The sequence below is a fragment of the Phacochoerus africanus genome, chromosome 8, assembly GCF_016906955.1.
Source record: "Phacochoerus africanus isolate WHEZ1 chromosome 8, ROS_Pafr_v1, whole genome shotgun sequence".
Lineage (NCBI taxonomy): Eukaryota > Metazoa > Chordata > Mammalia > Artiodactyla > Suidae > Phacochoerus > Phacochoerus africanus.
This window is the reverse complement of record NC_062551.1, coordinates 146,689,128-146,714,270: the sequence shown is the minus strand read 5'-3', so window position 1 is coordinate 146,714,270 and position 25,143 is coordinate 146,689,128. Positions and strand designations below refer to the sequence as shown.

The 25,143-nt window shown below is 41.9% G+C and overlaps 1 protein-coding gene across 2 annotated transcripts in view; it reads left to right on the top strand.

Annotated features, from left to right (window-relative positions):
- The first annotated feature begins 238 nt into the window (after positions 1-238).
- DNAJC6 (DnaJ heat shock protein family (Hsp40) member C6) overlaps positions 239-25,143 on the top strand; it is a 167,126-nt gene continuing 142,221 nt past the window's right edge. The window contains exon 1 of one of the 2 annotated variants that reach the window (XM_047788760.1): positions 239-434. In XM_047788760.1, the coding sequence (XP_047644716.1) occupies positions 320-434 (115 nt within the window). In that variant the 5' untranslated portion in view covers positions 239-319. Of the gene's footprint in view, positions 435-9,305; positions 10,382-25,143 lie in introns of those variants that run through there. The other variant, XM_047788761.1, reaches the window with a different exon arrangement.

Genomic DNA, 25,143 nt, shown 5'->3' with positions numbered 1-25,143 from the left:
TCCATCCACGTCGCCGGAAGGATGCACGAATGACTAAAGCATTCACCTGGGGGCTCCCGGGCGCGAAGTGCCTCTCCAGCCGGCGCATCGCAGCAGCGTCCCCGCCTCCGCAGGCCGCACCCCGCAGGCTCGGCGCGAGCGCGGTACCCCCCGCGCTCCCCCCCGCCTCCCGCGGCCCTCAAGCTCCTCCCCCCGCGGCCGCGTCCTCCCCGGCGACGGCCCGGCACCTGGCAGTCGCACGGAGGCAGAGGAAGCGGGCGGCTACCCTCGGGCGGCGGCGGCGGCAGGCGGGCGGCGGGGGAGGGGCGCGGGAGCACAGATGGGAGCAACTGAGAAGGGCGGCAAGAAGAGCCGGAGGCTGTTTTCTTCGCTGCGGCCGTGGAAGACGACCCGGCGGCTGTGGCGGACGCGTTCGGCTTCCAAGGCGGCTCAGGGTGAGTGTGGGCGCGGCCGCGGGACCTGTTACCGCGCGCCGCGGGCGCCGGCCTCTGGCTGCGGAGGGGCCGACGGTGGCTCCCGCGCCGAGGCGGCATCTCAACGCTGGGTTCACCGCCCCACCCCTGCCCCGCGGGCAAGGGCGGCGCGGCCTGAAATTCTGGCCTTGCCTGGGCGTCCCTCCATCCCGACCCTGGGCTGCGGGGACTCACCAGTCCCCGAGCTCCTGCGGAGCCGCTCGACAGTCCCTTCTCCACCTTTCTAAGCATCTTCCCTTGGCGCAGGTGGTTGCAGCAAAAGTCCCTGTCTGTTCTTTTGGGTCTGGACGGAGGGAATTCAGGGAGCTTTGGGGACACAGCCTTACTCAGATTTGTATCCCCCTCCCCCATCACCTGGCCGGCACCTGCAATGCAGTACCCGTTGGGGGAATTAATCCGGACCCAAGTCACCTTTCGAGGTCCTCCCCATCTGGACCTATCCCCTTTCCAACTCGTTTGGGTGAGTCCTTTATTACCTCGTAAGCTCTAGTCACACTCAACTGTTTCCCAAACGCATTGCGCCCTGTCCTCACTAGGGCCTTAACTCACATTTGTTCAATCACTGACTCACTGCATGCATTCATTGCATACTTTTTTATCGAGCTCCCCTGTGTGCCAGGGCTGGAAGTGAACAAGATAGACAAGGCTGCAGCTCACAGAACTACTTCGAGAGAGGGGAACATATTACACACATAAAACAGGTACACATTCCCGTTACAGATGGCTGTGTGTGCTTGGAACAAATCAGATCGCCTGTTCAGAGAGGGGAAAAGGTAGAGAGGCGCAAGCTTACAAGGCCGTTGGATGGGAAAGGCCTCTTAGAGGCCATGTAATTGAAGCTGAACCTCACGACTGATTCAGAGTTACTCCAGCATGAAGCCAGGGGAGAGCTTCCTGCTAGAGGCAATAACAGGTGGAAATGTTCCCGGTGTGCCTGAGCTTAGCAGGGGGATGGTGAGGGAGGCAGGGGCCGGGTCAAGGTCTGGGTAGGACATGAGGGGGAGTTTGGATTTTATTCCAAGTGAGCTGGGAAGCCACTAACGTTTTCTGAGCAGGGACATGACATGATCGGCTGGCTCTCTGCCTGCTCTCTATCTGCAATGGCCATGCCTTCGTCTCTCGGCTGGCTGATTCCTGCCTATCCATCAGGATTAGCACAAATGCCATCTCCTCTGTGAAGCCTTTTCTGGCATTCCTGCCACCTGTAACCTCTCTTTTGGTATTTGGCCATCCTTAGGGGATGTGTCACTCTTCACCTACTCTTACAGATTTCATGGGGGCAGAGTCTCATCCACTTGACCCACCAGGCTAAGTCAGGCGAAGTCCGGGCTTGGTACTTTGCAGATACCTGTTTGCTGTGTGTGTGTGTGTGTGTGTGTGTGTGTATGTGTGTCCCGTCTTGTCCTTTCCATCTGTTTCCAGCATCTGAGGGTTTTTCCTGGGAGGCTGACATGCCTTGAGTTCTAAAATGGCCGACCTGAGCCAGGGCAGAAGCTAGCCTGCACCAGGGCCCTGGCACTGACGTTGTCGGCACCTCCACCCCCACCCCAGGGTTGTTTTGATGAGTAAATGAATTAAGGAATTAAATGAGTTTATAATTTGTAAAATGCTGGCACAGAGCAAGCATTCTAAAGAGAAATTTGACAAGGAGCAGCAATTATCTTTCAAATATTTATTAGGTTAGAAACAAGCTTTTCTGTCGTTGACAGTTAGGGAGACCCTGTGGCTTGGCACTGTCATCTTACTGGCTTCCAAAGGCGGTGTTCTTACTTTTAGTCATGTGCCAATTCAGTTCTTTTTTCCACTGCATCAGGAACCGCTGCTGCAACTTAGTAGGTCTGAAGGCTGACCGCCCCTTTTCCTTCGCTTGCCTGTGCAGCTGAATAGATTGGAAATTGCAACAAGTCTTCCTTGAGTGATAATTACATGCATAGTGTTATTCCAGATGTTATGTGAATGTTTTACCAAAGAGGAATAAATGGATATTCCCACTGCAGTAAATTGGGTTAGAATAAGTTTTCTATTAAAAAAAATTATTATTTGGAGTTCCTGTCGTGGTGCAGTGGTTAACGAATCTGACTAGGAGCCATGAGGTTGCGGGTTTGATCCTTGGCCTCACTCAGTGGGTTAAGGATCCAGCATTACTGTGAGCTGTGGTGTAGGTCGCAGACTCGGCTCAGATCTGGCATTGCTGTGGCGCAGGCGGGCAACTACAGCTCTGATTAGACCCCTAGCCTGGGAACCTCCACATGCCGTGGGTGCGGCCCTAAAAGGACAAAAAAGACCAAAAAAAAAAATTGTTGTTTTTTTTGCTGCACCTGTGGCATGTGGAAGTTCCCGGGCCAGGGATCAACCCTGTGCCACAGCAAGCCACGGCAGTGACAATGCTGGATCCTTAACGTGCGGCACCACAAGGGAACTCCTCTAGTTTTATAATTTTTAAAATCAGGCATGTATGGTGTACACAGCCATCCTCTTATTCTTCTTTGTTCCCATCTAGGGTTCATCCATGGCTTCTGGGGCTCATTGTCATGCGACACCTCTCTTCGCAGCAGGATCTTGGCTGATCACTACATTTCCCTACTTCCCTTTCCCTTGTACAACCTGGAGATGAGGCCGTTACAATGTCTTATGTTATATGATGCTTTACACTTTATAGAATAGGTCAACTAGACGATCTTATTTAGATCTTAACAACACCTTGGAAAGAGGGAGGACAGATGGCATTTATTTCCCCCATTTTATAGATGAGGAAAGTGAAGAAGACACAGAGTAATTTGCAGGCGGTCATGTGACCAGTGGGTGGCAAACTCAGGACTGACTACCCACACAGCATCCTTTCTGCCACATCGGCCCAAAATAAACATGTCGTAACATCTGTACTCATGAAGGGAAGAAGTAAAATTAATAAATATATGCCAGGTAAGAAATCGATATCCCAGTTTTATTTGATTTTTCTTAAAAGGTGGCCTGAATTTTTTCATGACGATGTCAACATCACTTTGGACATCTACAGTCATATGCTTTGGTGCCAGACAGACTGTGATTGGAATCTGCTACTAATAAGAGGCACACTAATGAGCTGTGTGAACTTGGACGGGTGCTAAATCTCTCTAAAACTCAGTTATAGATGCTGTATAAAACAGGGATGATATAAACCGTGAGGATTAAATAGGTATAAAAGGTGTATAATGTATGAAGGGTGCCTGGTACATAGTAGCTCACAAAGTGCTGGTTTTTATTTTTATTAATATTAGTGCAGATATTCCACCATATGATCACACCCCACATACAGAAAGTTCAGTGAGCTATGGGAATAAAATATGGCTGGAAGCTCCTTAGGGGCAGCAATCCCTGCTGGACCAACCAGAAGCCTTCCACATCAGTATCCTTCTCCTTCTTCTTTTTTTTTTTTTTTTTTTGGTCTTTTTAGGGCCGCACCCGCGCAGCATATGGAGGTTCCCAGGCTAGGGGTCCAATCGGAGCTGTAGCCACTGGCCTACACCGCAGCCACAGCCAGAGCCACTCGGGATCCGAGCTGCATCTGCAATCTACACCACAGCTCATGGCAACGCCGGATCCTTAACCCATTGATTGAGGCCAGGGATCAAACCCGCATCTTTGTGGATCCTAGTTGGGTTCGTTAACCGCTGAGCCACGAAGGGAACTCCAGGAATTCTTGAAATCTTCTGGGTACTAATGATTTTTTGGCTTATATGTCCAAAGAACTTTAAAAAATTTACCTAGCCAGGCAAGCTGTCCTAAATGAGCAAGCTGTGCCCAGTAGAAATTTACCCCCCAACTGCTTCCCTCTTTCACAGAGAACTACATTTTAGTCAAATTGTAAAGCTTCTAGGTTATAGAGAAGGGGGCAAATAGTTGGTGGAACCTTTTGTGAGCAGTCAACATTCCTAATCCTTGAAATGATGGTAAAAAACTGGTCCTGTGCTCTTCTCACCAGTAATGACCTTCTCCAAACCCTGGTGGGCCCAAGTGCCCTTTCTTGAATTGCAGTTATTCCCTGGGGAGACACAGATTGGAACTGGACTCAGTTTCCATCAGCATAGTGCTTTCCAGGACCAGATACTTGGAGAAAAGGATAGAACACTTGTCAGATGATCTGTGCTTTACTCTCTCACTGCCATTGCTCTAGCCATGTCTCTACAAACAGATCACATGGAATGCAGGTAATGATCACTGCCTAGGGCTTTCGGAGAGATCAAATGAGGTCCTAACTATAAAATGAGCATATAAATGCAAAGGATCTTTGCTAGGCTCTGTGAAGTAGGTAGCTCTTTGCCAAGGTGGGACCTATAACCCTTAGGTCCCATCTCTTCCCCTGCCCTCTGTTTGGCATACAGGTGCCTGATTGTAAAGCAGTAGTTCTCCAAGTGTGGTCTCCAGATCAGCAGCAACAGTGTCTCCTGGAACTTGTTAGAAATGCAAATTCTTGGCAACCACCTCAGAGCTACTGAACCAGAAACTCCAGAGGTGCTTTACCAAGTCCTGCAGTAATTCTGCTGTGTACTAACGTTTGAGGACCACTGGCCCGGTGGGATGTGCAAAGGCCTTCATGACAGCAAATGTGGATTCTTCAAACCTAACTCCCCTTTTGCCACCATATGCTATAAGCAGGTTACTGGACCCCTTTTGGGCTTCCAAGCTCTCATCCATAAGAGGAAGGTGATGTCACTTCTCTCACAGAGGTGTCATAAGAAGTAAATAACGGGCAGTATCCCAGCTCTGCTACTTTGTAGCTATGTGTCCTGTGGCAAGTCTCCTTTCTCTGCCTCATTTTTCTCATCTAAAAAAGAAGGGCCAGCAAACATTAGCATGCATGTACTGCTTACCATGTGCCAGCCACTGTCCTATACCTGTGAATATTTTAACTTAATTTCTGCAGTAACCCTGTTTTACGATCTCTATTTTATGAATAGAAAACTGAAGCACAAAGAGGATAAGTAATGTTTCCAAAGTTATACAACTAATAAGCAGAGAATCAAACCCAGACCCGGTGCCGTGAACGTCCTCACTGTAAAGGCAGTGCTCGACCGCTAATGAATTCTCTGTGAACGGATGGTAATGATCAGAAGATTGCCTGGCACACAGTAGGAACTCTGTGTATTAATTCTCTTCTCCTTGCCTTGTAGCTTGCCCTCATGGGAGCCAACCCAGCTTTTTTTTTTTTTTCCCCTCTTCTTTTTGGTCTGCCCCTGGCATATGGAAGTTCCTGGGCCAGGGACAGCAACACCAGATCCTTTCACCCACTGATAGAACCAGTGCCTCCACAGAAACAAGCCAGATCATTAACCCACTGCACCACAGCGGGAACTCCAATAACGCAGCTTTTCTTATGGTCACGCTGTCCTCCTCTGCGGTGACCCTAATCCTGTCCCCCACCCCAGTCTGCAGTATTCTCTCTCTTAGGGCCTCTTGGATGCTCTGAGCAAACCAAACAGAGGCTTGGCTGGAGGAAGGTGGAATGTAGTGGTGCAGGTAAAGTCGCTCTCCCCATCCTGGCATGTTCTCGAAATTAATGATTAAGCCAAAGAGTGTCCAGGCAAGTTACCGAAAGATCATTAGGTCTGCCTCATTTGAGACATATCCTTCACATCTCTTGCTCTCAAATTTCCAAGGGACTGTAAAAGCTTTTTTTCTTTTTTTTGGGCTGAGTTTTTCTTCAGAGTGAAATTTACAGCTCAGAAGTCGAACCCACAGTGTTAACAGCAGCATTTTTTTTTCTTTCATTTTTGTTTTGCTAGGACAATGAAAAGCCTTATTCTCTTTTACTCATTGTTCTTGAAAATTCTCCTTAGTTTTGCTCTCAAGATGGCCTCCCTTGCTGGGCATGACTCACCAGGGTAGTGACTCAGAAGTGGCATCTAACAAGACAAGGACTGTGCAGAGCTGTGAAGGGACTTGTGGACAGTGGAGCCTGCTGGAAGCTTTTCCTAAACCCAGTTATTGAGATAGAGCATCATTTCCATTAATAGGTGATTATTGGAAGCATGGGGTCTGCCAGAGGCACTGCCTTGTTCTGGAAAGTTCTAAGACTTGAGTCTACCCTTGACCCTCAACTGGGTGTGGCTTTGAGGTTTACTGTGGGCAAGACAAGGTTTCTAAGAATTTACCTACCTCTGCTCGGAATTGCCACAGAACCAGGCAGTCTAGGCTTGTGTAAAATTTGTTTCATGAGGGAAAATAAAAGCTCTTTTTATTTGCAGAGGACTTCAGAACTCTTTCAACTTAATTTAAAAAATCAATTAATGGAGTTCCTGTCGTGGCGCAGTGGTTAACGAATCTGACTGGGAACCATGGGGCTGCAGGTTTGATCCCTGGCCTCGCTCAGTGGGTTGGGGATCCGGCATTGCCGTGAGCTGTGGTGGAGGTCACAGGCATGGCTCGGATCTGGCGTTGCTGTGGTTGTGGCAAAGGCTGGTGGCTACAGCTCCGATTGGACCCCTGGCCTGGGAACCTCCATATGCCACAGGAGCGGCCCTAGAAAAGTAAAGGGAAAAAAAAAAATCTATTAATGGAGCTCCCATCGTGGTGAAGCAGAAACGAATCTGATTAGGAACCATGAGGTTTCGGGTTCCATCCCTGGCCTCACTCAGTGGGTTAAGGATCCGGCGTTGCCGTGAGCTGTGGTGTAGGTCACAGACGTGGCTGGATCTGGCATTGCTGTGGCTCTGGCATAGGCCAGTGGCTACAGCTCCATTAGACCCCTAGCCTGGGAATCTCCATATGCCGTGGGTGTGGCCCTAAAAAGGACAAAAAGACAAAAAAAAATCAATTAATGATGGATAAAAAGATGAACATATATGTGATAAAGCAGATTTAGCAAAATGTACTTAAAGGCAGTTGCTGGGCAATTCTTCCAACTTTTTATACATTTGAAACTTTTCAAAATACAATTTTGGGTAGGTGTTCCCTTGTGGTGCAGCAGGTTAAGGATCTGGTGTTGTCACTGCAGTGGCTTGTGTTTGATCCCTGGCCCCGAAACTTCCATATGCCATGGACATGGCCAAAAAAAAAAATATATATATATATATAATTCTGGGTAAAATGCAAGTAATCCTAGAGATGACCATACTCCTGGGAAAAAAAATTGCTCCCTTGTTAATATAAATAGCAGCCCCTCTCCCACTTCCTTACTCCTCCTAGCTTTAGTCTTTCTTCCTGGGAAGCCATTTGATTAAAAAGGATCTGGAGTGAGCTTGGCATGGGGTGAGCTAATGCTTTATGCCAGGGCTTTGTATTCTTCCTGATAGGTAATTTTCACAATAGTCATATACGCTAGTTATTATTTTCTGCATTTTATGAGGAAACTGAGGTGCAGAGGGAAAAACTTGATCCAAGTCAGCAGGTAATAATCTTAGTCTTACAGCATTTATGGAGCCCTTACTTGATGTGTCAGGCTTTGTGCCATGTACTTTACATGCATCAACTCATTTGAGCCTCACCCAACCCAAGGAGGTAGGTGCCATCATTATCTTCATCTTACAGACCAGGAAATGGAGACACAGAGAAGTGCCAGACTGCATCCCTCTTTCCTCTAGAAGCCAGAAAATGGCAGAGTCCATGTTTGAACCTGGTCTGCTTTAGAGTCCTGGCCTTACTACTCAAACCCAGGCCTTGGCCTAATTAGTAAATCAGCATACTTTGTGGAAACCTCTTGTTCTGAGACCACAAGCTCTTTGAAGACAATGGTTCGTTCAGCACCGTGTCATTCTCAGTGTTCAGAGCAGTGTCTGGAACAATGACTATTAATTGGATGAAAGAGTACATGCAATGCATGGTGGCTTCTCACCACTTCCTTCTTCACCCCATCTGCCCCTCAACGTGCTCTGAACTTCCCTAACTGGCCATCTTTTGGCTGCCCTGGCCTCAGTCCTTGGAGATGGACATGCCCATTTCTTCCATATGGTTATGGGCCAACATGGCTCATTTGGTGGCCAGGGAGGAGTTCCAGTCAAGGCGTATTTTCCTCATTGGCCTTAAATTGTCAAAGACAAGCTTAAAAGTAGTATCCACTGGCAAGGAAAAAATGGGAACAAAAACCAAATACTTAACATTTTGCCGTACTTTCAGGGAGTCTTTAAATTGTGGCAACTAGAAATTAACAACAGGACCCGTAATGGCCACAAGCTTTTATTCTATAGCTGTATTTGACTCTTGGGCTGCAGTAATGAGCAGGTAGACACTAGCAATTAGTTCTCTTAAATGTGCCAAATATGTTGATAATTATACTTTACACGTATACAGAACTTAGTTTACAAAGAACCGCATCTCTTCTCTCTATTGATCTTCTGAACATACGCAGGGCAGGTATGATTAGCCCCACTTTGCAGATGAGGAAACTGGTGCCAGAGTGGTTAAATCACCTGCGCTACATCCCTCAGGTAACAGTGGTAGAGATAGGACTTTAACCCTCTTATCTCTTATCTTATCCAGCAAATTTTCCATGTCTGGATTGTACTTAACCCAGCAGTTTCTGGGGATGAGCACAACCAGTGGATGTATTTTTGTTATTGTTGTTGTTGCTCCTTTTCCAATCAGGTGAGGTCCTGGATTGGGTGAGTTAGTCTTTTTTGACACCAGTTTACCAATCTGTGTGATGGGATGTAAAACCACCCATCAGTGAATGAATCTTTTTTTGACATCAGTTTACCAATCTGTGTAATGGGATGTAAACACCACCCATCAGTGAGTGCACTTAGAGCAGAGGAGGTTGTGAGCATTCAGAACTTCAAAAACAATTTCTGAGGGAAGATGTTTGGAAGGGACTTTGATGTCTCTGATTCATTTTCCGTAAAATGAATTAAATGGTACCTTCCCTGGTCACGCTAAAATGGCACCTCTGTTACTTCATTATCCTGCATCCTGTTTCTTCACAGCATCCACTGCCATTTATTATATATTTGTTTGTTTATGGCATGTCTGAATCCTCCCACCCAAATGTGATAGCCCCGAGAGCAGGGATTTGGTTTTCCTGCACCCCTGAATCGCTAACAGGTTGGAACCATGCCAGGCACAAACAACCATTTGCTGAGTGAAAGAACAAAGAAGTGAATCTGAGCTGTGTAATGATTGAAAGTAAACTTGATATTTGGATGATTGAAAAAAATCTGCTTGAGTGTTCCTTGCTGTCTAACAGAGGGGTCTCGGTCTGGCTTTCACAGATCCATTTCTGTGTCAGCCATCCAGTGGCTTAAAACCAATCACTAAAGCCTTGAGAACCAATTCATACCTGGGTGAAATGGGTTCGATAACCCAGGTCCAGGCAGCAGACATAGGTCGTTGTATTGCACTGTGTGCCTCTGCATTGAATTGGCCTGGGAGCAGCTTGGGGCCTGGGGCTGGTCTCCTTCACTGTTCAGTCCCAAGTACTTATTTATCATAGAGCCTGGCCCTCAGAGAGGTAAAAGACATGTTTGCTGAATGAATGAATATATAGAGGAAACAAGCACAGGGCTCTTAATGCCCCTCAAAGCTAAGGTCTCCATTTGAGAATAAGCTTGGTTCATGGCAAACACATTACTCTTTCAACTAAAATCAAATCTCTCCAGAGATAAGGAGGCACTAAACAACTGGTGTCCTAACCCACTGCAAGGAAAGGCAAACCTAGGCTCCAGATCCAGTTCCATGCCATGTTTTGGAATTTGTGTTTACGTCTGCCTTCATCCCCATCCTCTCCGCTCTAGCATAAGCAAAATTATAACCCCCGCACACTGACTTGCAGGCAATTATCAGAGCCCTGGTGCTCCTCCGTTGAGGGACTTCGCCCCCGAGACCGCTGACTGTATGTGAATAACAAATCAAAAGTCAGGGTTGCAGAATCAGCCGGACTTTCCCGCTCCTTTGCAGCAGAGGGAGGAAGCAGAGAATGAAAGATTCTGAAAATAAAGGTAAGGGGCTGACTGCAGAAGGGAGGCTAAAAGATGCTAGAGATAAGATGTCACTCCACAGACATGTGTAGTAGGTGTTATATGGCTGATTTAAAATTACCGTGCAGATATTATTTAAAAATTCTAGTTATATAATAAACATGACTTTTAAAAATAACCAGCTCTGCTTTCCAAGTATTGTGTCATTCAGTTTTCCATTTTTGTGCTACTAAATATAACATCTTTGCATCCTTCATTTAGTCTTGGCTGAGTAACACTATTTACATTTCATAGATTTCCTTATAATAGCTCCCTTTTATTTGGGGAGTGTTCACAATAGTTCATTGATATGTAGACTTTTAATGCATTATTAGAACTGCAACATCTGAAATACTTAGGACTTTTTACATTTTGTGTTCTCAAGAAAAACGCTGACCCAAGAATCCTTTCATGAACATTAACCTTTTCAGGTGGATCCAAAGGGAAGACGTCACTGACCTTCAAAAACTGTTGATCTTACAGAGATAATCAGATGCCAACTCCCCCACTTTGCAAGCCTCCATCCCCTAGATCCTTGGCATCTCCCCCCACCCCACCCCCAATCCTCCCCCCATCCTTAATTCTGCTTGAGGCAAGGGGAAGGCGAGAAACAGATTTAAAGGAAAACTCAGGAAAGAACAGAGTTCTCTAAAATTAGCCAGCCAAATGTTAAGTTCAACGACAAGGGTTCTGGAGGATTCTGGGGTTTTAAGTTCCGAGGCGCCTTACATTTTCTGCCGCAGTTGGGGGAGGAGCGATAGATCCCAAGGTCTCAGGAGGCTGCACGTGTTCCCGGATCCTGTTTCCCGGAGGGAGCTCTTCCTTGGTGCCGCGTAGGGGCTGCTCCTGGTCCGGGTGCAGGAGGAGGGCGCAGAGCGGCCGGGCTCCGGGCGAAAGCTCAGGGGCAGCCGCTGCGGCAGAGGACGCCATCTCAGCGCCTCCTGGCCCAGCCTCTGCTTCCCCTGCGCTAATTTTAGGGCTTGCCCTGCCCCCCTCCCCTTCTCCCCAGCGGGCGGTCACTGATCTGACTCCGGAGCCTCTCCTCTCAGCGCGTTGAGGAGGCCTCAGCACTTTGCCCTTGGGCGCCAGACTTGGGTGCTCGGGTGGAGGTGGCACGCAGCAGCGGGCAGGTTCTCCGCGCCCTCCGAGCCTCCCCAACGCCGGAGCTAAACTGTTCGGAAGCTTGGTGAGACCGCACAGGTCCCCCGCCTTGTCCTCACTGCACGAAGGGTAGCCAGCAGGGTCTTCTGCAGCCCAGTCCCCAGCCACGCACTCTGGCGTGTTATAAGATTCTCACCTTGTATTTATTCCATATTAGAAACAAAAAGCAGCCAAGCAAACAAATCATAGCCACACAGCCAGATGTCAGTAGGAAGACTGGTATTTTAATCTGCCAAGCTGTTTGTAAGGAAGCAATCCCACTTTGAGGTTTTAAAAGCGGCCGTGGTAGCTGGTGTCGGTAGTGTTAACATGGAACATGCTCTGGATCATTCACATCCACGTATCGATCTTTGTGGTTTTGATGTTTAAATTTTAATTAAGCAGCCTTAGCAGAGAGGGAAACAGATTTGCATGGCCCTGGTAATGGCCAAGAGGGCCTATCCACTGCTGTTGCTAAGACAGGCTCTCATGGACAAATAAAACTGTGTGTGTAATCAAAATATTTTAAATGAACGCAGAGAATGTTGGCTTTTCCTGTTTTTTTAAGCCACCGGAGAAAGGGTTTCTGCAAAGAAAAAATGTGCTTATGTGCCATATCAGGCTAAGCCAGGGGCAGGGTTTAGAAAAAGTGAAGAATGCCTTAACTGGAGGCCCAGGTTGAGGTTAATATTCACCATGATTTGGAATTGAACACTGTTTCTCAGTGGATCACAATGCTTTAAGCTTCCAATCCCAGCTGCTTTTTTGAGAGGGGGTGGGATTTAGAATTTTTGTTTCACTTCCATTTGGAAGGAGCCTTTGGTTGGAAGTCAGGATGGTCACCTTCTGGCTTGTTTTGCCACTAACTCATTAGTGACCCAGCACAGGCCCTTTATATCTTTGGATCTGTTTCCTTATCTCTAAAATGGACACATGTTAGACCAGATCACTGTTCTTCAGCTTGAAGGTGGTAAGAAAGCAGTTTAGTGAGACTCAAGCAGTATTTTAGAAAGATGAAATAGAATAGAACATGTCAGAAACCACTGCCTATGGGACACGTAAATAATTCTTTCCTGTAATTTCCGTTTTAGACATTTATGTTTTTGTATGCGGATATGGGCTCTATGGCTGTCAGGTCTGTTTCTCACTGTGAATCCCAATCAGAAGACTTTGACGAACACTGAAATCAATCATGGCTTCTTAGTTTGTCAAGGCATCGATGAAATGCAGTTTTAGATGAACATCCTTTTTTAATACGATGAGGATGTCAGTAGTTTTCCTCAAAATTTCAAAGCGGTCTAAGACCTCAAACAGGATATGAACTATTGTAGTTTCCCCCAAGGCTGTTCCAAGCTAACTTTACTTAGAGATCAAAGAATCCTTTCAGGGCTTGGAGATGGGATTGTGTTGACCACAACAAGCAGAGTGTGAGATGTGAGATGGAGTGTGTGTGTGTGTGTGTGTGTGTGTGTGTGGATGTTGAGGAGAAGTTGTGACCATGGTAACCAGACCCTGAAAGCTATTTGTAGGTTCCAGAGTGCCAGTTGCTGACCTGAATATGAAACATAAATATCTAAAATTTAGAGTCTTTGTGCTGAAAAGTACAACAGAAAAGCCATTAAAATATTGTACATTGGAGTTCTGGTCGTGGTGCAGTGGAAACGAATCCGACTAGGAACCGTGAGGTTGTGGGTTCCATCCCTGGCCTCGCTCAGTGGGTTGGGGGATCCGGCATTGTTGTGAGCTGTAGGTCGCAGATGAGGCTTGGATCCCGCATTGCTGTGGCTCTGGCATAGGCTGGCAGCTACAGCTCTGATTAGACCAATAGCCTGGGAACCTCCATATGCCACGGGAGCAGCCCTAAAAGGGTAAAAGACAAAAGACAAAAAAAAAAATTTTTTTTTTACATTATTTGAAAGTCAACTCTCCTTGAAAAGACTGAAAATAAGAATCAGGTACAATTGTAAGAGGTTAACAGGGACAAATAAATCAAGATGTTGGTAGGCAGAAACTGAATTTTTACTAGTTCACATCACATGACTCATGTTCCGTAAATATTGAGCTGTGGTTTAATAAATGCCTTTATTTTTCCTCTTTTCAGTACATCTTACCTTAAGACAGTCCAGTGAGGCTTTTAAATACAAATATATTGTTTAATGTGTACCCAGCACATCTTAAAATGCTTTGCAAGTTTGAAAAGAAATTTTGCATGGGGCAACAGAGAAAAAAATAGTTGAATGAGTTAATAAGTAGGTATTGGCAAATATGACAGCTAATTATAGTAACAACTATAGCTCCTATTTAATGAACAAGTAGTATGTGAAAAGCTCTCTTCAAGGTGCTTTACACATTGTCACAACACTACAAAGTTGGGGGTATTTTACACTTAAAGAAATGGATTAAGAATTTTGTGTAGGGACACATAGCTAGTGTGAGGGTGAGCTGGGATGAAAACCCAGGTCATTTTATCTCCCAGACCATTCATACTGTGGGCAAGGGCTTGAGAATAAGCATGGGAAAACTGCAGAATTTGTAACAAAATTTTCAACATCATTTATTGCTAGAATTAATTTACTTCTTTTAAAAAGGGAAATGTGAACCATAGAACACGATGGCTTTTGTGTATTTTTCTAGATCGTGTTTATTTGGAAAATAGGCGTCTTAAGTTCAGCTGCACATTTTCCTTTTATTTAGTAAGTTCTCTGAGTATTTTATGCAGGAAGATTTTAGAAGCAGAGATAAGAAAGAAGAGGAGTGGAGAACTTGAAAATTTGGGTGGAAACATTTTTTTTTCCCTGCAGGAGTTGAGGGCAAATAGTTGTCTTTTCAAGTTTTCTGTTATTTTTCTATATTTTATCTCAAAATAACAAACATAACATCCTGTGAACAAATGAAATTAGGCATAACATTTTTAACATGGTAAAACTAGGGTTAGAGCATTGTGTAGCTTACTGACTCCTGAAAAGAACTTGATTTTTTTTTTTTTTACTGAAAATTATTATAAAATTTGATTGGGAATTTGAATATGGTCAGATCTAGACTTTTAAGCCCTAAATACTTAAAAGACTATCCCTCCAATCTGTAATTCAAAGTGAAATGAGGACAAGGAAATTAAAAAATGTTTTTGTTTTTTTTTTTTAAACAACCATGACTAGTTTTAGAGAGAGTGATACTTTTAGAGAAAACTCAGATTCTTTCAAGAGTTTTGTCATTGCTACTTGGGACTGGGGAAATGATGTATATTGATTGGGGTAATCTGTAAATGGCTGAGTGAGTTCTCAGTTTTCAGGACTGACGTGATAGAGCTAGGTTTAGAGCCTGGACTATGCCAGTTGCTCTCAAATGGGCATAATACTGCTTCCTATGGAACATACTGGAAATATGCAAGGGGCTCTAGAAGGCTTCACTGGGCAGAACCAGCAATGCTAGATGTCCGGCAGTATTCTGGACTGTTCCATTCAGTGATGAATTATCTTGTGTCCTGTGCGACTTCCAAATGGTTTGCTGAACAGGTAAGTGAAAACCCTCTATACTTTTCTGAGCCTAGAATGTAAGTTGGTTTTACGTATATGTTGACATTTCCAGGATTAAAAGTGCTGTGCAGGAGTTCCCTGGTAGCTCTGGGGTTAAGGATACAGCGTTGTTACTGCTGTCTTTGATTACCGCTGTGGTGCAGGTTCAATCCCTGGCCTAGGGATCTGTGGGCATGGCCATAGGCTGTGGGCGTGGCCAAAAAGAAAATGCTGTGTAAATTCAGGAAAGATTATACTTAATTTTGTTTGGAAAAAATCACTTACCCCAAAGCACCAGTTGGTTTGAAACATCAATATGACACACCTGTCTCATTCAGTCTGTGTACAGGTAAAGTTATCTGACTACTTATTATGTCATCTAATATGATCTTTCTTGAGTATTTGCATATTGAAATCCATAGTTTTATTATTTATAGTTAAATTTTTCCCTTTATTACATTATTGTTGGTTTATTTTATATATATGTTTAATTGTGATAGGTAGATTATTTTGTCTTTAAATTTCATCTTGAGATACTGAACAAGGAAATTTTTATATTTGTATATACTTGTGTTACTCAGAGTGTACAAAGCGACTTTGATCTCTTTAATAATTTAAAAGAATTTCAGCCAACAGTAAAACTTTTGGAGATTATATATTCTATTCTATATTTCTAGTTCCTTTAAAAGAAATTAGAACAATCTGTAACAAGGAGATTAAGCTGAGCATAAACTGCCTTTTTCAAGGGCAGAAATACTGAGATATAGATGTTATAAATTCTCTAAAAAGTGATGTCTGGTCATTTTTTAATGCTACTTTAGCTGGCAGTTTAAAATTTCCTTTTCTAATTGTTTGCTGTTAGGATATATGGAAATATAGTTGCTTTTTATCTGTTGACCTTATTTCAGTCACCTTGCTGAATTCACTTATTAATTTCAATAGGTTTTAGATTTTTGTAGACATTGACTTTCTATGAATAAAGCCACTTTTACCTTTTATCCCTTGTACTATGCATTGGTTCTGATCTCTCTCACAGTGTTGACTAGAGGTGGTGATGGTGAGTATCTTTATCTGGTTCCTCATCTGAGAGGAAAAGCTATCCATCTAACCCCATTAGCTACAATCTTTGATGTAGGATTTCCATAGATAATTCTTAACAGATTAAGAAATTTAGCTTCTATTCCTTGTGTGCCAAGTTTTTTATCATGAATTGGTGCTGCGTTTATCAAACGTTTTCCTGTTTTGTGATGATCATATGACTGTTCTACTTTCTTCTAGTAACATAGTGAATTACACTGATTTTTTTTTTCTTTTCAAATGAGCTTTTTAAAAAATTGGGATAGCTCATTTACAATATTATGAAAGTTTCAGGTGTACAACATAGTGATTCAAAATTTTTATGGATCATTCTCCATTTAAAGTTGTTATAAAATGTTGGCTGAGGGAAGTTCCTGCTGTGGTGCAGTGGATTAAGAATCTGACTGTAGGAGTTTCCATCGTGGTGCAGTGGTTAACGAATCTGACTAGGAACCATGAGGTTGAGAGTTTGATCCCTGGCCTTGATCAGTGGGTTAAGGATCCGGCGTTGCCATGAGCTGTGGTGTAGGTTGAAGATGCGGCTCGGATCCTGAGTTGCTGTGGCTCTGGCGTAGGCTGATGGCTACAGCTCCGATTAGACCCCTCACCTGGGAACCTCCCTATGCCAAGGGAGCGGCCCTAGAAAAGGCAAAAAAGGCAAAAAAAAAAGAAAAAGAAAAAGAAAAAGAAACTGACTGCAGTGGCTCGGGTCGCTGCAGAGGCATGGGTTCAATCCCTGGCCCTGCACAGTGGGTTAGAGAATCTGGCATTGCTGCAGCTGTGGGGTAGGTTGCAGCTGCAGCTTGGATTCAGTCCTTGACCTGGGAACTTCCAAATGCTGCAGGTGGACCATAAAAAAGAAAATGTTGGTTATATTCCCTGTGCTGTACAGTATACAATAGAGCCTATTTATTTTATACATAGTAGTTTGTACCTCTTAATTCTCTATTCCTATCTTGCTTCAATTCCTTTCGCTGGTAACTACTAGTGTATTCTCTGTATCTGTGAGTCTCTTTCTTTATATTTATTTGTTTTATTCTTCCACTGATTTTTTGAGTCTTAAACTAACTTTGCTTTTTGTCTTTTTGCCTTTTTCTTGAGCTGCTCCCGAGGCATATGGAGGTTCCCAGGCTAGGGGTCGAATCGGAGCTGTAGCCACTGGCCTGCACCAGAGCCACAGCAACATGGGATCCAAGCCACATCTATGACCCACACCACAGCTCACGGCAATGCCAGATCCTTAACCCAGTAAGTGAGGCCAGGGATCAAACCCGTAACCTCATGGTTCCTAGTCGGATTCGTTAACCACTGCGCCACGGCGGGAACTCCTAAACTAACTTTGAATTATTGAATAAACTCAACTTGGTTGTGAAATGTCATCCTTTACATATATTTGCTGGATTTGACCTGCTAATATTTTGTAGAGGATTGTTTTTGTTCATGAGAGAGATTAACCTGTGATTTTCTGTTGTGGTGCACTTCTTGGGTTTAGACATGGAGGTTTTGGTGATCTTACAAAATAAGTTAGGGAGTAATTCTTCTTTATTCTGTTCTCCTGAAGAGTTCTGTAAGATTGGAATTATTCTTTAAATGCTTGGAAGAATTTGCTGGTAAAACCATTTGGGCCTGGAAATTTTGTTGTGGGAAAATTAAAAATATGGATTCATTAACTTTAATTTTAAATTTAATTTTATTGAAGTGTAGTTGACTTACAATGTTCTATTAGTTTTAGGTGTAACAGCAAAATGAATTAGTCATTCATATAAATATATCCATTCATTTTCCCACATAGGTTATTACAAAGCATCGAATAGATTTTCCTGTGCTATACAGTAGGTTCTTGCTAATCATCTATTTTATACATGGATTCATTAATTTTAATAGGTATAGATGTATTCATATTTTCTGTTCCTATTTTTGTTTTAGTATGTTGTGTTTTTCTAAGAATTTGTCTATTTCATGTGAATGTTCAAATTTATTGGTGTAAGATTTTCCTTTTCTATTTTTTGTTTTGTTTTGTTTTGTTTTGTTCTTTATCAGGCCACACCTGCGGCATATGGAGGTTCCCAGGCTAGGGGTCGAATCGGAGCTGTAGTCACCAGCCTACACCACAGATGTCCTTGCTGCATCTGCAGCCTACACCACAGCTCACGGCAACGCCTGATCCTTAACCCACTGAGTGAGGCCAGGGATAGAACCTGCATCCTCATGGATGTTAGTCAGGTTTGTTAACCACTGAGCCACGACGGGAACTCCAGGATTTTCTTTATGTCTTCTTAATGTTCTTTTTAACATCTGTAGGTTGTGTGGTATTGTCTCTACTTTTTATTCCTGATATTGATATATCTCTTTTTTATACTAGTAATTCTCATTTTTTGGATGCATATTGCCAAGGTTTTATAAATTTTATTAATCTTTACAAAGTGCTAGGTTTTTTGATTTGTTTTTTTTTGTATTATACATTTTTTTGTCATGAGTTCTTTCTCATTATTATTTACTTTTATATGCTTGAGTTCAGTTTTGAATTTTTTTCTACTTTTGAGATGGAAGCTTCTATCTTTGATTTTCAATTTTCTTTAAAAAATATTATCATTTAAGGCTATCAGTTTTCCTCTAAGCATGCTTTAGCTGCCTCTTGCATGTTTTAGTATGTCATATATATATGTCTTTTAGGGCCACATCCGCAGCATATGGAGGGTCCCAGGCTAGGGGTCTAATTGGAGCTGTAGCTGCCAGCCTACACCACAGCCTCAGCAATGCAGGATGTGAGCCACGTCTGAGACCCACATCACAGCTCACAGCAATGCCAGATCCTTAACCCACTGAGTGAGGCCAGGGATTGAACCTGTATCCTCATGCATACTAGTCAGATTCGTTTCCACTGAGCCATGATGGGAGCAGTATATATCATATTTTTTATTGTCATTTAATTTAAATTATAATTTCATTGTGATTTCTTTTTTTTTTGACACAGAGCCATGTAGAAATGTACTTAATGTCTAAGCAGTTGGGGTGTTTCTAGTTATCTTTTTCCTCTATTTCTTGCATATTTTTACTGTGGTCAGAGAATATATTTTGGATGATTTTAGTTGTTTAAAATTTATTCCTACTTGCTTTAGGGTTCTGCATATTATCAATTTTTATGTATGAATGTTGCATGTCTACTTTAAGAGAATATACATACTGGAGTTCCCTTCATGGCTAAGCAGTAACGAACTGGAATAGTACTCATGAAGACTTGGGTTCGATCCCTGGCCTCACTCAGTGGATTAAGGATCCGGTGTTGCTGTGGCTGTGGTGTAGCCTGGCAGCTGGAGCTCTGATTCAACCCCTAGCGTGGGAACTTCCATAAGACACAGGCACGGCCCTAAAAAGACAGGAAAAAAAAAATAAAAAAAGAATATGCATACTGAGGTGGTTTGGTTCCACACTCTATATATGCCAATTATTTCAGTTTCTAAAATCTTGTAGTACTAGTCTTCTATACCTTCACTAATTTCTTTTCCTCATCTACTGAGAGAGGGTTCAATGCTCCAATTATGGTTTTAGAATTGTCTGTTTCTCTTTTTATATTCGCTAACTTTTATTAAACTTTGTGGCTCTGTTTTGAGGTACACACCATATAAATTCAAAGTTGGTATTCTTTATTGTGAAGTATCTCTCGTTTTCTCTAGTAATGCTTCCTGCCTTAAAATCTACCTTTCTAATGTTAATAGGCTCATACTGGCTTTCTTTGGGCTAATATGAACATAGCATATCTTTTTCCACATATACACTTCAGTTTTTCTATGCCCTCATGGTTAATCTAAATCTTCTTAAGCAGCCTATAAAGGAGTTTTTAAAAATCTAGTCTGGCAGTTGTAGTTTGAGTATTTAGTGGATTTCCTATAGTTATTCATATATTAAGGTCTGTAGCTATACCATGTTTCCTATTTGTGTCTCCCCTGTTTTATGCACCACTTTCTTCTTTTTTTTTTTTTGTTTTGTTTTCTTGTGAACTAATCAAGCATTATTTTCAACTTTCCCATTTTTCTTTCTCCTGGCATGTTATACATTTGTTCCCATTTTACTTTTCATTTTATGTATGTATGATTACCCCAGTGTTAATTTTACTTATCACATTTCACACAGTGTTAGGCTTTGAGAACGCTAACTTGCTTTACCCCGTGGCAGCTCCTTATCAATCTTCCCTCCCCTACCTTCTGCCTAGTGTCATTATTATAGTTCATTTTAATTATGTTTAAACCCCATGAGATGCTAACATCATTGTTTTTACAATCAATATTCACTTAGATTTACTCACATATTTACCCTATCCATTGCTTTTCATTACTTCCTGAATTTCTGTGTTTTCCATCTGGGATCTTTTCCTTCTGAATTAAACAAAACAAAACAACAAAACAAAGCACAACAAAAAGACATTCTTTGTATTTCTTGTAGTGTATATTTTCTATAAAACAGTATTTTTAGTTTTTTGGTCTGAAATGAATTATCTTTGCCTATTCTTTTGAAGATAATTTTGAATGTTGGATGAATAGAATTCTGGGGAGGCAGCCCCCTCCCCCCAACCCTCCCCAACACACACACATTTTAAAGATGCCATTCCATTGTCTCTGGCTTTTACCCTTTCCTGGAAAAGTTGGCTGTCAGTGTTCTTGTTGCTATTTGATGTTGTGTCTTTTTTCTTTGGCTACTTTAAAGACTTTTCTTTATGTATTTGATCTTCAGCAGTTTTTCTAGGTGTTATCTTTCCTTGTGTTTATCCTGCTTGGGGTTTTCAGTCCTTCTTGAATCTGTGAGATTTGATGTTTCTTGTAATTTTCATAATTCTCTGTCATTATATTTTCAAATATTGTTTTTACTCTAGTCTCTTTTCTCTTTTTGGATCTTTTATATGCTCGAACTTTTTACTCTCTTCCATGTATCCCTTACTTTATTATCTCTACTCTTTATTTCTCTTTTTCAGTTTGATTAATTTTTGCTGTTTTAGGGTTCACTAGCTCTCTTTGCTGTCTAATTTATTATCACACACTCTATTAATTTCTCAATTTCATTTTGTATTTTGTATAATATAATTTTTATTATACTATTAAAAAATAGATTCACCATTGTCATCTATTTCCTCAAATATATTCATCACAATAATTTTAAAGACTATGTCTAATAACTCCAATATATGGGTCACTTGTATGTTTACCTTTTCTGTTTTTTCTTCTTTTTAGGGCTGAACCTGTGGCATATGGAAGTTCCCAGGCTAGAAATCGAATTGGAGCTACAGCTGCCAGCCTATGCCACAGCCACAGCAATGCAGGATCTGAGCAGTAGCTGCAACCTATGCCACATCTTATGGTGACGCTGGATCCTTAACCCACTGAGTGAGGCCCAGGGTCCACCACGAATCCTCATGGATCCTAGTTGGATTCCTTAACCACTAAGCCACAAAGGGAACTCCACCTTTTCTGTTTTTCTTCTTGGCTTCTTTCTTCATATTCCTGACAGTTTTTTACTAAATGTCCAGCATTGTTTATGAAGATGCTCTGAATGATGTCATCTTTCTCATGAGAGTGTTTACCCCATTCTTTGCCCACAGTAGAAAGCAGATCACCTCAATCCAATCAGGATTAAAGCTGTTTTACAGACATTTAAGGTTTGGTCCATTTTTGGGTTTCTCCAACCCTAGATCCCCAGTAGTGGTGATTCAGAGACTGTGGTGAGAAGCTTAGTGGGTTCTAAACTCCAGTTTTTGTCTTCCTAAATGGTGAGTCAGCTGAAAACTCTGCAAGAAAAGCTTATTCTGCTTTTAATCTCCTTTCTCCTTGGCTTTTGAAGCCCTTGGCCCATGAAGATGAGTTAGCAATACTTCAAGGAAGAAGCTCACATCAGCCTTACTTCTCTGAGCCCCTCCAAAATGTGCTTTTTCAGTCCTGAACTCCACTTTGAGTCTTTACAGCCCTGTAAGAGTAACTAAAGTTCTGCAGGCTTATCTGCCTCTTCACAGCTGTTCTCTGCTTTGCTTTTAAACTTCTTGCCCCGGAGTTCCCGTCATGGCGCAGTGGTTAACGAATCCGACTAGGAACCATGAGGTTGCGGGTTTGATCCCTGCCCTTGCTCAGTGGGTGAACGATCTGGCGTTGCTGTGAGCTGTGGTGTAGGTTGCAGACGCGGCTCGGATCCTGCGTTGCTGTGGCTCTGGCGTAGGCTGGCGGCTACAGCTCCGATTCGACCCCTAGCCTGGAAACCTCCACATGCCGCAGGAGCGGCCCGAAGAAATAGCAAAGAGACAAAAAAAAAAAAAAAACAAAAAACAACAACAAAAAAAACCAAAACAACTTCTTGCCCCGTGCCAAGAATCAGCAAATATCTTAGAGGGAGAAACAGGCTTTCAGAAAGTTGGGCTTACTCAGTGAGCCTTCTGTCTCCTCAAGATCTGGCTTCTTCAATACTGATGGGTCAGTAACTCTCCTGTTACTTCAACAGATGTTTTTGGATTTTATCTGGCTTTTCTGATTGCTTTCAACAGAAATGTTGGTCTGTTACATTCCACTCTCTTATAGCTGGAAGTTAAACCAGACTATAGTTTTTGTTTGTTTTTAATGTGGACTATATTTTTTTTTAAAAGAGCAAAATCTCCCAGATATCAATGGCATTTTAAACATCTTATATAAATTATAAAAGTTATGTGCAGTTGGTTTCTAGTTCTATTTCTTGCTTATTAAAAGCTTGTGAATATCTTCTTTTCCCATATTTTCTCTGAAATGCGTATACATTTGTGTTGCTTTCTTCCAGAGAATATGTATACTAAATGCCTTTGTCATTTTTCTAAGTCTGGTCCTCCATCCAACTGTTCAATACTTTTGTGATTGTATGATTTGGAATTGACACCTCTCACTTCCCAAGTTCAAATATGATTCTAAAATTTACAAAATAATTTGAGTAATTGAGTTTAGAACACTTGATTCAAACCTTTTACCATAGTTGAGTATGTTTTTTTTTTTTCCCCAACATCTTTCCCAGGATGCAGGGCTGTATATGGTACTAGCTGCACCCATGACCTTCATTTCACTGCCCATGTCCTCCAAATGCAAGTTCAGTTCATCCACTTGTTCATTTCCTGTTTTTTGAGCATGTATGCACTAGATTTTTCTTTTCCAGATATACTCTAGGTTAGTTCTAGGAATTAGGCGAGGGCAATAGATAGCTCTATTCAGTTGTGACATAACACTGGAAGGTGGCAAATGATTGGTACATTACCCACTTGTGAAAATGTTTTTTATGTGTTTCCAAACTTTCTTTTATTTATTTATTTTTTTTGGAGTTTTATTTTTATATTTTTTTACAGAATAAAATACATATATTTAAACACAATTACATTCACACAGATTATTATATCATGGATCTTAAGAAACAGATTAAGTGACTCCCTTTGGAGAAATGGAATGGAAAATATGCTGAGACAAATAGGAAATTTATTCTATACTTTATCCCATTTTGTATGGCTTTCATCTTTACTATTTAGTATTATCTATTACATTTCAATTTTTTCTTTAAAAATTAGCATTATATTAAAATTGTGTATTATGCAACTAAAAATTATAAGGAAGAAAGCCTTATATACAATTAAATATTTTATATAGCATAATAAAAAGAATAATTTAACTGGTAAGAATAGCAAAAATAATACACCCTCTGAAAATAAGTAAAATATAAATGCATAAATTGGTTAAAAAACAGTGTAACTATATAAATATGTCCTCACAATTTGTTACATCTTATTGATTCTTCAGTATAGGCATTACACCATTCTAGATGATGTGATAAACAAGACATTATAGACCTTACATTGTACCATGGAGAGAAATGGTTATTAATGATACAATTGTAGAACTGTATTATTTAATTGTGCATTTGCATTATTTAATTATAATTATCATAAATTCTTTGATGGGGAGGAAATCAGAATCAGATCTAAGAAGACTTCAGCATTCCAAGAATGATGTCAAATGACCCCCTTCATGGTGGATTATGCATTTATTTACTGTGAGATATATTTCTTCTCCAGAGATTCCTTGTTTGTGTATCAATTGTAGATTTTTGGTTTGCAGTTATTCTGAAGTTTTGATGTAAGAGTCTATATGTATATGAGATTGTTTTAAGTTGTTCTCTTAGTTGCAAGTTCATCTCCAGTGTCCTGCATTTGTACCCACCTCTTTTCATGATTTCTGATTTTGGTGGTATAATTGTGCATGGATGATTTCGTATCTTTACTGTATATATACCTTTACTGGTGAGCCTTGTCATTTACGGAATTTTTGTTTCCTGTTGCGTCTTTTCTTTTCTGCGTAGAGAAGTTCCTTTAGTATGTGTTGTTCCAAACTTTTTTTTAAAGTGAAACAAACTAGTGCTTATTTTTCAGTCTTTGTGGATGTGTTTCCCTGTTCCAGTGCTGGTAACCTTCTTTTCCTAGAGCTGGCTGTTTTTTTTTTTTTTTTTTTTAAGGTACATTTAGTTTGCGAAAATTCATTGAGCTGAACACAGGATTTGATCACTTTTTAGTATGGCTATTGCACTTCAATAACACTTTTAAAAAGAACTAGTGTTTTAATGTTAAATGCAAAAAAGGTGCATAGGACAAGAAAGCTTGAGAACCTTTGATCAAGTTCAGCTTCCAGTACCTAAGATGATGAAGGATGAGAAGACTGAAGCTTGGAAAGGGGAAATTAGTTGATGGTTGCTTGGTGGAGTGTTTCTCAGATAATAAGAACTGGCGCTCAGGCTTTTTGACTTTTAGTTCTGTCTTTTCTTACTGGTTGGTTCGGGAAATGAGCAATGGGGAAAAGTGCAGCGTGCACTAACGTTGGAGCTGGATGACATTCTCAGAACCCCAAACATCTTGTGTGAGTCAGCACTTAACTCCCTACTGTTTTTCTGCCCTCTTCAGCCCCTTCCCTGGTGATTTAAAAACAGATACTTTTATCTCCTTCGAATTTGGGCTTGGTTTTTTTTATCACCTAAGAA